The sequence below is a fragment of the Artibeus jamaicensis genome, unplaced genomic scaffold, assembly GCF_021234435.1.
Source record: "Artibeus jamaicensis isolate MK-2021 breed Jamaican fruit bat unplaced genomic scaffold, CSHL_Jam_final contig_327, whole genome shotgun sequence".
NCBI classification, from domain to species: Eukaryota; Metazoa; Chordata; class Mammalia; order Chiroptera; family Phyllostomidae; genus Artibeus; species Artibeus jamaicensis.
The window spans coordinates 6,337,919-6,349,582 of record NW_026521772.1 but is presented as its reverse complement, the minus strand read 5'-3'; the positions used below and the strand labels follow the sequence as shown (position 1 = coordinate 6,349,582).

Here is an 11,664-nt window from a genome sequence, read left to right as displayed (position 1 = left end):
ACAGGTCTGGTTGGAGAGAACATGGTTTAATTAAAGGCAAAGCTGATTTCGGCAGCTGCAGGTCTTGCACAGACAGACCAAAACAAAACAGAAAACCAAACCAAAACGCAACGCAACACAAAGGAGGTTTACTACACAAAACCAGCTTCGGACGAAGACTGTCCTCCCTCCCCACTGCACACGGAGGGCGGCAAGGCGAGGCGGGCGCCCCCAGAGTCAGAAAACATTCCGAACACCAAATGCTCATGCAGAAAGGGGGCTGCAGAGGGGATGCGGGTGCCCCTGGGAGCGGGTCGGCAAGCCTGGTCATCTGGTCTAGGGTGTGCGAGTCAGTGACGGGTCGCACACTGGAATGTCGCAGCTGCCTGAATGCAGAGCTCACACGCACAAGGTGGGGCAGGGAAGAAGGGCGGGGGCCTGGGAGGGAGGGGCCGGAGGGAGGTGGGCACAGGGAAGGGGCAGGGGAGAGTACAAAGGGTTTCATATTGCCATTGGGTTGGGGGGGGGTTCCACCCTTTCAGACCTTCCCCCAAAAAGAAACAGAACAAAAAAACCCGAACACTATGTCAAACTGAAAGAGCAATGATGTACGCACACGGGACTCCAACGGCCCTCTCTGAAGAGCAGTGCGCGTGGATCTCACCCCTTTCCATCGCTGGGGCTGCCCCCACTCCAGGGCAACCGGGGCTCCCAGACGCGCTCTGCTCTGCAGCTGCCCCAGCTCTCACAGCCCACCTGACCGCGCACACGCACGTGCACACAGAGGCAAGACCCCCCAAAATAAACCCTACCACTAGCACAGCAATTGGACATTTAGATTGTTTCCATAATTTCCACTTAAAATACCATTTTCCCAGGAAATGACTAACAGAAATGCTGTCCTGTTTCTACACAAGGAAAATTTCAGTCCTCTCTCCTCCCAATAAATACCAGTAAAAGTTCATTTTCCTGTCTTCTGCTTCTTCCAGAACGGACCTCGTCGTGTTTTCTTCTGTGCGTGACGCACACGAGTCCACACTGCCTTGCATTTCGCTCTGAAGGTGGAGGCCGGGGGCTGTGGCTGGGCGCGGGCCCTGCCCCTCTGCGGCCGCTCAGGCGCCGCTGCTTCCTTCCTCTCCACGCTGTCTTTCGGGCCCGGCTGCTCGGCCCCATGCTGTCTGTCGCTCCTTGGCGTGATGTCGTACACGTTAGGAACAGAGACAATTACTGGCGGATAGCAAAGCGCAGAAAGGGATGGAGCGGGGAGGGGAGGAGGGGTGGTAAGCGGGACAGGGGCGCAGAATCCAACCCAACGAAATAACCACACTGAGAGCTTCTACCTATCAAACGTCAGGCCACAAACAGACTGGCCCGCCTCCTGTGACGCTGCCTGCCCCGCCATCGCAAAAGGTACAGGAACCTGGACACTCACTGGAAACCCTGCAGCGGCCGCCTGCTGGCCCAGCCCAGCACCACCACCCACACTGCACCCTCGACTGGGGCTTGAGCACCGACAGAGCGGAGGGCGTTTCCTGCTGGAGTCTCCGGGCTAGAGGAGGGCCTCCCGGGACCTCCGAGTGGACGGTGAGGCCTTGGACTCGCCCTGGCAGGGCACCTCCACTGGCTGAAGAGGCCGCAGCCCCATCCTGTCACCGCCAACCGCGCACAGGAGCGGCGACCGGGGCTCTCCTCGCTACACACGGACTAGAAGAAGCACGTCTGTGTGTGGAAGAATTCAGTGTGACTTGTTACTACTGAGAGAAATAACAATAATAAAAGATGTTGAGGAGTAATTCCAACTGTATTCTCAGTCAGCGAAGCAATCATTAATGGATTCCTGTTTTATTCCCCAAAGAGGAGAAAAGGACTGAGAAGTTCCCACTGGCTTCTCCCACCTGCCTTCCCTTCTCAGCTTTCACTTCCCACGTGGCTGGGGACATGCACGACGGAGAAGGTGAGCGGCGATGCCACCAGGTAACTGAGCGAGACAAACAGCAGTTCCTCTCCCTCTGGAAGGCCCCGGGGGGCGGGGGACGGAGAGTTCCCGACGGTGTTTCGTTTTGCTGCACTGCGGACATTTCGTGCACACTCAGCGGGCTGGTGGGACACTTACACCCTCTCGACGGCAGGGAGCAGAAGAGAGGGCTGCCACCCGCAGGGGCTGCGTGGGCCAGGCCTGCATGCCCAACATGCCGTGGTTTATGGAGCCTTCGTTCCCAGGGTCGCCACTCTGGCCTCAGTGTGGAGGGTTCATGGTGCCTTGTCCCCGCTGCTGTTTCTGCTTCTGCTGCATTAACAGCTGCTCCAGAGCGGAGGGTCCAGGATGCATCATGGAACTGGACCAGATAGACTGAAAAACAGCCCACGGCTTGTCAGCAGAGGTCGAGGCCTGGCTGTCTGAAAGGGTCTGGTTTCCAATCCTACCCAAATACAAAGGCCTGACGTCCCAAGACCCCACCCCCTAAAAAAATCCAGCTTTTAGAAAAGGGAATTGTAGGACTGTCCTAAAGACTAGATCCTGTAAAGATTTAGGACTGAAAAGCTAAAAAGTATGTTTTCTATTGTCTTTTTACTAAAACTCAGCTCCCTGTGGGACCACAGAGTATTTACTGTTTATACACTGCTCTTTTTCTTGTTTAGAAAAGGCTTAAATCAAACATCCCAAGATGAATCTGAATGTCCTTAACCTCAGAACGCAACTAGTAGGACATCTGTGTCTCTGTTCCCCTGACGATAATGCTTCATCACTAATAAATTCGCAAATCAAAAACAAAGACCCCATTCAAGAACCTTACAAGGCAGGCCATGCTTCTAGAACTTCGCTAGGCATGTGCTATTCATCAATCACCTCTGAGGGCCCCGGGGACGAACCCAGCTACTGAGGTGAGTGAAAGCAGACGCGCACTCACCTTCAGGCTCTCCATGAGGACAGCGGAGGAACCCTCCATGGAGGGACCATGGCCTGTCCAGGCGCCACTCGGGGTGCTGGTCTGATGCCAGCTGCTCTCAGAGGACGATGTTGCTGAGAGATAATCAATGCCAAACCCGCCCATGGCTAAGGGATGAAAAGAGATAAGAATTCGAGAAGGTATTTTATCACTGCCAGATGCCGAAAGCCAGGGAAAGACAGAGTAAGCCATTTCAGGCCTGTGTAGTCGGGTCTCACCTGGCTTATCAGTTTTCCACCGATCTGCAGCCCTCCTCTCCCTGTTATCTGGAGTCCCAATGGGCCCAAAATTGGAGAACGGAACAGAATTATGGTTGTGGGTTGGAGGAGAGCTTGGCAGGCTGCTTGGATTAGAGGAATGCGGAGACTGGCTGGCTGGTGTTGAATGATCTATTAAATGACAGCAAGAGAGAGCATCAGGTAGGGAAGCTGTCCCACAAACATACTAAGACCTGAAGTTTTCCACAGACCTGATCATTCAAATTCTACTGAAAATAACCACAGGGCTGTGGAGGAAAGGCAAACCCAGGGCCCAGAACGGGCTCTGCTGGATGCACGAGTCGTTTCACAGAGCTGATGGAGGAACACTCCTCGCCCTGGACCGGAACGAAGCAGCAGACAACTCTGCGGTGCGCGTGCACTCACGTGGCCTGTTTCAGGTGAAGTGTCCACTGGTACCAGCGGACACTGGGGTTGACCAAAAAGTCTGCGTGGTTTTTTCCACACGATAAAACACACATTTTTCATTTCCGCCAATGACTTGACTGATCTGGACATGGTGAGTATGTCGGCGGTCTCCCGTGTGGTATGACGCTGACCGTTCTCAATTTGCCTCAACTTGATCGCTGTCGACTTCCACTGGTCTGCCCGACTGTGTGGCATCGTCCAGAGGGACATCTCCAGTGCGACACTTCACAAACCACTTCTGACACATTTGATCAGTCCCAGGACCTTCTCCATATGCTACACAAATCTTTGTTTGCGTTTCAGTTGCATTTTTACCTTTCTTGAAATAATAAAGCATACATAATATGCTGAAAATGTTTCATTTTCTTCCACCTTCAATGTTAAAATGGCTACATAAAAATTCACCAACTTCTAAGTTCTTTTTTAATGCATGCTGTTATGACAGCTGTCATAATACGATCTAACAAAATTGTTTTGAATAAAGTTAAAGTCAACTAAGTGCTACTAGAGCCATCATTCAGGAAAAAACAAATGAACTTTTTGGCCAACGCATGAGAACTGCCTAACCTTAACAACTGTGAAATCAGACTCCACTTATAAAATAGGAATTAAAAAAATCTCTACTTTAAAAACTGCAGTTTTTCCCACGAAGTATGAGTATCTACAAACAAAACTAAAAGCAGCTGAAACCCTTAAGACAGAGCCGTGCGTTTCTCCCTGACGGCTCAGCTGGTGACTGAGCACGTGGAAAGGTGTCTGCGTAGACATAAACCAGCTCGTCGCCCTTTTTCTCTTTCTACTTTTTTTTTCAGAAGTTACTTTAAAAAATTGACCTGATGTATTTATAATTACAGAATCATACGAACTCCATTTCAATTTACCGGTCACATCAGGTCTGTAATTTAAAGAGCGGTCCAGACCTGAACTGGCAGGAAGCGATGGGGACCATGGGGTCCCTTCGAACAGGGAGTACAGTGACGTCTCCTGCGGCGCCACCGAGGGATTCAGCTCGGCCTTGGAGCTGGTCGTCAGGTTTTTCCCGTACACCTCGTTGAACACACTGTTATTCGGGTACCTCTCCTGAAAGGTAACAACAACGCAGTCACAAAGACTCACTAAAGGGAGAGCTGCCCAAGAGAATGCCGTAATTCTCTCCACAGGTGCTGCAGACCTCAGGCTTTTCTTAACAAGACAAATTCTGAAGGCTTTTATTTTTCAGTTTTCCTCTTAAATTCATCTCCCTTTGCTTCCCCTCACCCTTTATTTTGCTCCAATCTGTGCGACTCACCCGTGTTAAAAAGTCTGAATAATTTACTCGCTACACAGAGCCCTAAGGACCTCAGTGTGAATGAAAAGTGAAAGGGTTCAAACTTGTGACACACGAGGCGTCTTCGGAGCACCCTCATCAAGGGGGAGAGGAAATGCCCAGTGCCCAGAAGCTGCCCGCACACGAAGGAGGAGCACAGACGCGCTGGAGGGGACCAGAAAGAACCCACGGGCCCACGGCGACAGTGCAAGCGGGGCTCTTCGTGGTGCACCCACCTGGTTGAGAGAGAATCCGGTGAGGGACAGGAAGGAGGATGAATGTGACATGAGCTCGGAGGGCTTCTCCAATAAGGATTTCTTCACAGTCCCAGAAAAAAAGGGAGTTAAATTAAGCCTTCCACTGCCTTAACGTGAACCTTAAGACACTATACAGCCAAGTAAAAGACCACAGTTTGAACGTGCCAGAACCCCCCCCCCATTCACGTACGACATTAAGGCTTACAGACAGATGTGAGTGTGGGTCTGTTAAGACCATGACCCCAGGGAAGGGCCAGCTGCTGCAGCAGGTGCTGTCAGCGAGCACAGAGACCCCGGCAGGAACAGGCCCTGGAGAACTCTCAAAACCAGAGGCTGGGCTGATCAGGCGCTGTTTTCTCCCCCAGTGTTTAAAACGCTGACATGAACAACTTAAGAAAAGCCTTGCAAGTCCACGTGACACTGTTTTTGTGAGCCTGCTCCCTAAGCAGCTCTCTGTGGTTTGCACTGGGTTGGCAAAAGAAGGGTTACGCTTTTGTGTATGGGAAACAGTTTATTCTTGTATTATCTGTTTCTTCTTGTACTTCTTCCATACAAAAAGGTGTACACCTGCTTTTGCCCCGCTCTGTATTAAAAGTTGCTAAAGTCGAGTTTCTGTTCATTAGCTCTGAGAGTCTCATTAGAGGGAAAAAAGCTGAATCTGTGATGCTCACTGTCTTCAAACAGTTGGTCATCAATACTTTTATTAAACACCTACTACGTGCAAGTCGCTTTCACACACATCATATCATTAGCAACGTTAAAAACAGAAAGGTTATAGTCAAGGTGTCTTAAAAGCATAGACAAAAACACTAACACGCCCGCCCCCCCAGTGTGTTCCATGGGCTCCGTTTCCTATGGAGGGAGTGAGTGCAAGGGAACAAGGGTTCAGGAAGCAGGTGGACGGAGACACCCCGCCCCCTGCACAGCCGCCCCAGCAAGGCAGGCCAAGGGCTAGAGACAGCAGCTTCCCCGCAGGGCCATCCACACTCCCAGGGGCTGTCAGGGCACCACCACCATTACCATTTTTAGGGGATTTTATTTCTGCTCACTTGGGGGGGGGGGGGCGGGGAGTGGGAGCTGTCTATGGTCACTCATTCAGGCAAATTCTCAAGGGAACTTCAAGTGCCAGGATGGCAGCTTCTGCCACGAGCACCATCCAGCTTTTGTTTCCCCTAATACTAAAGTCACTGCACTACGATCTTAGTTTTCTTGTTCCGTGTTTATGGGGAAGAAAGAAATTAAAACTCAAACTGCTTTACGTCTTCTTAAGGTGAAGCGAAGGGACGGAAGACACCTCCCAGCGCACCTCCTCCTCTTTCCTCCCAGCTCAGCAAACGCCGCCAGTGCAGGTGGGGCGCCCGAGACGCAGCCCGGGTTCTAGAAGAGGGAGCCAACCCACTCCTTCACCTTGTACCGCCCTGGTTATTCACCCCTGCGTCTGCTCATTTATGGCACTCCAACAGCATCTGTAAATCGAATCCTCTTCCTTTTTACTCATTGTTTTAAAAATTCTGGCTCTGAGCATGGCTGTTAATTAATTAACCAAACAGAAAAGAGCCACATATCATTCAAACACATCAGTAAAAAAACTACAAACAGGAGCCCTGGTCAGGTGGCTCAGATGGTTGGAGCATCATCTCTGCACCAAAAGGCTGCAGGTTTGAACCCCGGGTCAGGGCACGTACCAGGGTGCAGGTTTGATCCCTGGTCGGGATGTGCATGGGAGGCAACCAATTGATGCTTCTTTCTCTCTTGAAAATATATCAATAAACATATCATTGAGTGAGGACATTATTTCATTTCCCATTTTGAGTACATGAGAAAAAATTCTTACTGTTCCTGAACCAGACTAAATGACACTGAAACCCCTGGGCCCAGGTGGCAGTGGCTCTAAGAAGCGGCCCCTCTGCCAGCACCACGTCCCGTGAGAGCAGGCCTGCAGGAGCCGGAGTCTAGCGGAGCCTGGACGGAAGGACTCGGGGACCAGGCGGTCGGAAACGTCCCTGCCATGTTCTACCACCGTTTGAAGGGCAGCGCGGGCCATTGGGGACAAAATTTGGCATTTCCGTGAAAAAGAAAAGCCCCCCCCAAAGAAGAAATCACCTATTCCAAAATCTTAGAAAAGCAGCTGGGTTAGAGCAAGAATTACGTCAAATACATACAAAAAGGCTTCTTCCAGGAAGAGAGGCGAGAGGCCCCAGCAGAGCTGGGTAAAGATCAGGAGGGTTAGAAAAAATCAGCTCTTCCTCTTCCTCCAAGGCCGCCAGACTCTTTACCAGGTCCGGAGGAAGCAGAGGGGAGCCTTTGGGGTCCTAGTGACAGAAAGGGTCACAGTGAGACGCGACAGGGACGAAAAAGCACTACAGTAGTAGCAAGATTAGGGGGAGAAGGGGACTCAAGTCGAGGAGGAGGAAGTAATGAACAGTGAGGCGGTGTTATGCAGAGAGGAAAAGGCTCTGAAACACGAAGGCAAAGTGACACAGGACAGCAGGCGAGAAGATCGACACCACACTGAGAGGCAGACATACTGACACAGAGCAGAACAGAAAAGGTGAAGTGGCCAGTGAGTAAGACAATGCAATGGAGCCCAGTGACTTGCTTACCTCGTGCTAATAAGCGAGTTACAAACCTGCATCTCTGGGAATAAAAAGGGCAGGAAGGGGCTCCACTATCAAGGTAACTGGCTGTGTTCCCCTCGGAAAGCAAGCTGCTTTTTCAAATGTGCAGCAAACCTACTCCTAAACTCAGACGCTGCGGTGCAGCCAGGGGGGCTGCTTCGGAGCCTCCACAGCGCTGGGTTGGAGGTGTGCGCAGGGCTGCTCCGCCGGACCGCCCGAGCCCAGAATCCGCAACAGGACCCCCGGCTCCTGGAGTCAGACGGGCCGTGCAGCTGCGAAGGGGAGACCGAGCGCTGCGCCCGGTGCTCAGCAGCATCTGTAACACTGAGGGGTCACAGCGGCCTTCACCAAACCAGTCCCCGAGAAATTCCAGACACGCAGCCCCGCCCTGGCTCGGAAGTGCCTGGTGAGAGGAAAAGACACACACCTCAAATGGCATCCTGGGCACAGGGTCCTGCTCTGGACGGAAGACACCTGGTGACCGCTTGCCCCTGCGGTCCAAACTCGCTTGCTGGGCCATCACAGCTCTGCTATCAGCCACGCCGTAGGAAGAGTCCCAGTAGAATTCTGGGACCTTGACTTCTGAGGGGTTGTGGTTATATGGCTCCATGGGAAAAGGCTTCATTTTCTTCTCGAGAGGCTGCTGCTGCATCACAGGAGGCTGCAATGACGGCTCAAACAGTTTTATGGGGTCTTGAGTCTGAAGGTAGTAGGGCTGTTTCACAGGCATGATTTTCCCTAATGGGCCTTGAACCTGAGGGGGATTCCACAGCTGTTTGGAGGCATCTGCCTGTTGATACTAAAAAAAGAGATGCCTGTCATCAGGACGAGGGTCACTAGCAATGTCACTTACACTAAGTACTCAGGAATCACAGAACAAATTCGATGGGGTTTACAATCAACAACACTCTAGGCCAGGGATGTCAAACTCATTTTCACCGGGGGCCACATCAGCCTTGAGGTTGCCTTCAAAGGGCCGAATGTAACTTCAACTCCTTAGCAGTTCGGAGCAGTTACGTTCATACAGCCCTAAAATTATTTCAGCCCTTTGAAGGCAACTGGGAGGCGGATGTGGGCTGCCCCCGTGAAAATGACTTTGACACCCCTACACCCCAACTTCCTTTACCCTTCAGGCTTTGCAACACACAGAGAGCCTCCTGGGTACAGGTTACAAGGACTGAACTCATGTTCTGTCTTTCAGTTCAATTACTGGAGAGGTTTAATGAGTGTATGTGTGTCTGTGCCCCTCTGGTGTCAAGTGCTCTGAAGATGACAATATTTACAACTGTTTACACCTCATCAAGATTATGACTCTACTTTCCTTCTGCAGTTTATCTTCACACAGGAAATAGGTACAGAAATCCTTTCCGAGAAGACTGACAAGCAGTAGCAGCAGATAGTCAAGGTCTACTACCCTTCACAAAAGTACAAAGGAGAACGTCTGAACTTTCCTAATCAGCGAAGAGAATGCTGTCATATTCTCATCATCATCACAAGTCTAAGAGGTGCGGTACCTGAAAGTGTGACTAGTATTTTTAATGAATGAATACTGGCCAATCTCAGCCTCCCCTCCTTCGTGCCACCTACCTGCTGGAACCCAGAGTGGTGAGGAGGGCTTTTCCCCAAAGCTGGTACAGCCTTTGTAGGGGACTGCTGTTGCTGAGCTAGAGCTTGAACCTGCAACTGGCTTGCAGACTGTGCTGTTGGCTGAGCTGGTAGAGATGAGAGGGGTTGCTGGGAGGGTGGCTGTGGTTGCTGAGGTCCCTGGGTCATCGGCCCTGGTCCAGAGGGCCGCTGCTGGCTGTAAGGAATGTGGGACTGTTTCCCAGCTTGCACCTGGTTTCCTGCTGGAGAGTGAGCTGTAGGCTGAAGGAAGGTTCCTGGGACAGAGACACCAGCTGGGAAGGTGTAACCTGAGCCCATAGAAAATGCCACAGGAGGGGGGATAACATATGTTGGGGGCGGGAACCCTTTAAAATAAAAGAACACAGCTTTAGTTCCAAAGAAATAGAAAAATAAAAGGCAAAAGTAAATTTGGGTTGGGATAGGGTGGGAAAGAGGTTTTCTCATAAGTTATAAAAGGCATGGATCGACCATCAGGTAAGACCGATCAAGTGAAAATCTTAAATTGCATTTCAATAATTTAATATAGACTAGTGGCTGCTACTTCTATCCACTTAAGTAACTGCAGTGTTCTGAAGATCATGTCTAGTGGTAGGAACTCCTTCGGGGTAACACACACGCACTTATATACAAACTTCCAGAGAAATGGCTCCAAACAATTTCACAAGCATTAGGGAAAACCTGCCACTCCAACAGCGTATAAATGACTCAGTGAATGAACAGAAACTCCTACACAGAGGGATTAAGGAGAAGAAATGATAAGACATATTCACCTGGCCGGCTGGGAAGAGGAGGGAAGGCTCCAGGGTGATGAATGGGGATGAACTGGGAATTACTTGCTTGACTTGGGGTTTGAGTTACGGGTGTTTTCCTGGCTTCAGACACTGGAGTCTTTCTGAGTTCCACCTGGGACTTTACCTGTGACCGACAGAAGCGAAACTATGATATTCCGTAACCCAAATGTGTCAGAAAGAAGCAACCGCTCCGAGAAAAAAGTGTATGTTGAAGATATTTAAATTCACCTAAATTAAAAAGAGGAAAATCAAGACAGATCACTTAAGTGTCAATAAGACATATGGGCTTAGTTTCGCTAGTATAATTATTTTGCCCTCACAAAATCATAAAAACATCAAATATGGAAAGGACCTGAGAGCTCCTGTTTCACAAATGAGACACCCAATGCCAACAGGTTAAAAACTTGCCTATGATCTTAAGGTGCCTATTACGGGCCCCGGTGCTCTTTACACTCTAGTTCATCAGATGACGCACATAAATTAGGATTACTAATGACCCACTCTGGCCCAAAGCTTGATTGCATCTGGGCAGCCGAAAGGGCATCAGTCAGGCATCCACCCTCCACCCTGCGACCACACCCCCTTCCAAACAAATAAGGACACTTTCCAATGAACAGGCCCTGAGATCCCATGCCCGGAGCCAGAGAGGAGTGGACGCCACCCGCACTGCTCAAGACGAGTGCAGTGAGGGGACAGACAACTCGGCCGAGGTGCAGAGGGCGGCGGTGCACTGGTGCGACCAGGCCCCCTAAACCTAATCAGTCATCACTAGGCAGACTGCAGGGGGGGGAGACAACGAGGAAGAGCAGGCAGGAGGTGCTGGGCTCTTTACCCCTAAAACACTGATCCCTCAGCCAGAGTTCATCTAGGATTTCCCCGGCACCTCTCTCTCTCGATGGCTTTTCTTAATTTCTACCATATTTTTCTCTTCATTTCCCCCCCACTAGTAATCTTAAAATGTTCTTATTCTTCCCTTTCCCTCCCCGCCAAACTCCTGTGAGAAAACACACTGGAGGCACTTTATTTGCAAGCAACCTTCAATAATGTACGAATCCTTACTTATACCTACTGCGAATCTATTTGCCAAAATGTGTTAACAAAACAAACGGCTTTTACTCAAAGATTAACAGTATTAATAAAACTAATAGAAAGTAAAGACCCCTTTCCTTTTATACAGAGTCATCTGTAACTCTTTGGAAAGGTGTAAAAAAAGGTGCCAATAACTGAGCCACGTCCTTGCTTGGGCTCTGGCCTCCCAACTTCCCTGGAGCCAGTGTTACACCGAAGTGCTGATGTGCTGCTGGCCAGGACGGGTACCGATGTCAAGGAAGAGGGCCTCATCTCGCTGTAAGAACACATTTCACCCTGTACAGTGAGTCTAAAAACCCCCAAAACTTAATATACTCTTAGTTCTACTGGATCTACCAAAGACCCCAAATTTCTCACTACAGCA

At 50.4% G+C, this 11,664-nt stretch overlaps 1 protein-coding gene across 7 annotated transcripts in view; it reads right to left on the bottom strand.

The window, feature by feature from the left end:
- Positions 1 to 5: 5 nt before the first annotated feature.
- Positions 6 to 11,664, bottom strand: part of SMG7 (SMG7 nonsense mediated mRNA decay factor) — a 65,307-nt gene continuing 53,648 nt past the window's right edge. For 4 of the 7 annotated variants that reach the window (XM_053663670.1, XM_037145671.2, XM_037145672.2 and 1 more), the window contains 9 exons: positions 10,191 to 10,335; positions 9,382 to 9,764; positions 8,222 to 8,593; positions 7,339 to 7,488; positions 5,156 to 5,236; positions 4,495 to 4,693; positions 3,146 to 3,316; positions 2,889 to 3,034; positions 6 to 2,329 (listed from right to left, as the gene is read on the bottom strand). In XM_053663670.1, coding sequence (XP_053519645.1) covers positions 2,216 to 2,329; positions 2,889 to 3,034; positions 3,146 to 3,316; positions 4,495 to 4,693; positions 5,156 to 5,236; positions 7,339 to 7,488; positions 8,222 to 8,593; positions 9,382 to 9,764; positions 10,191 to 10,335 — 1,761 coding nt within the window. In that variant the 3' untranslated portion in view covers positions 6 to 2,215. The remainder of the gene's footprint in view (positions 2,330 to 2,888; positions 3,035 to 3,145; positions 3,317 to 4,494; positions 4,694 to 5,155; positions 5,237 to 7,338; positions 7,489 to 8,221; positions 8,594 to 9,381; positions 9,765 to 10,190; positions 10,336 to 11,664) is intronic. The other 3 variants (XM_037145676.2, XM_037145670.2, XM_037145673.2) reach the window with 3 other exon arrangements.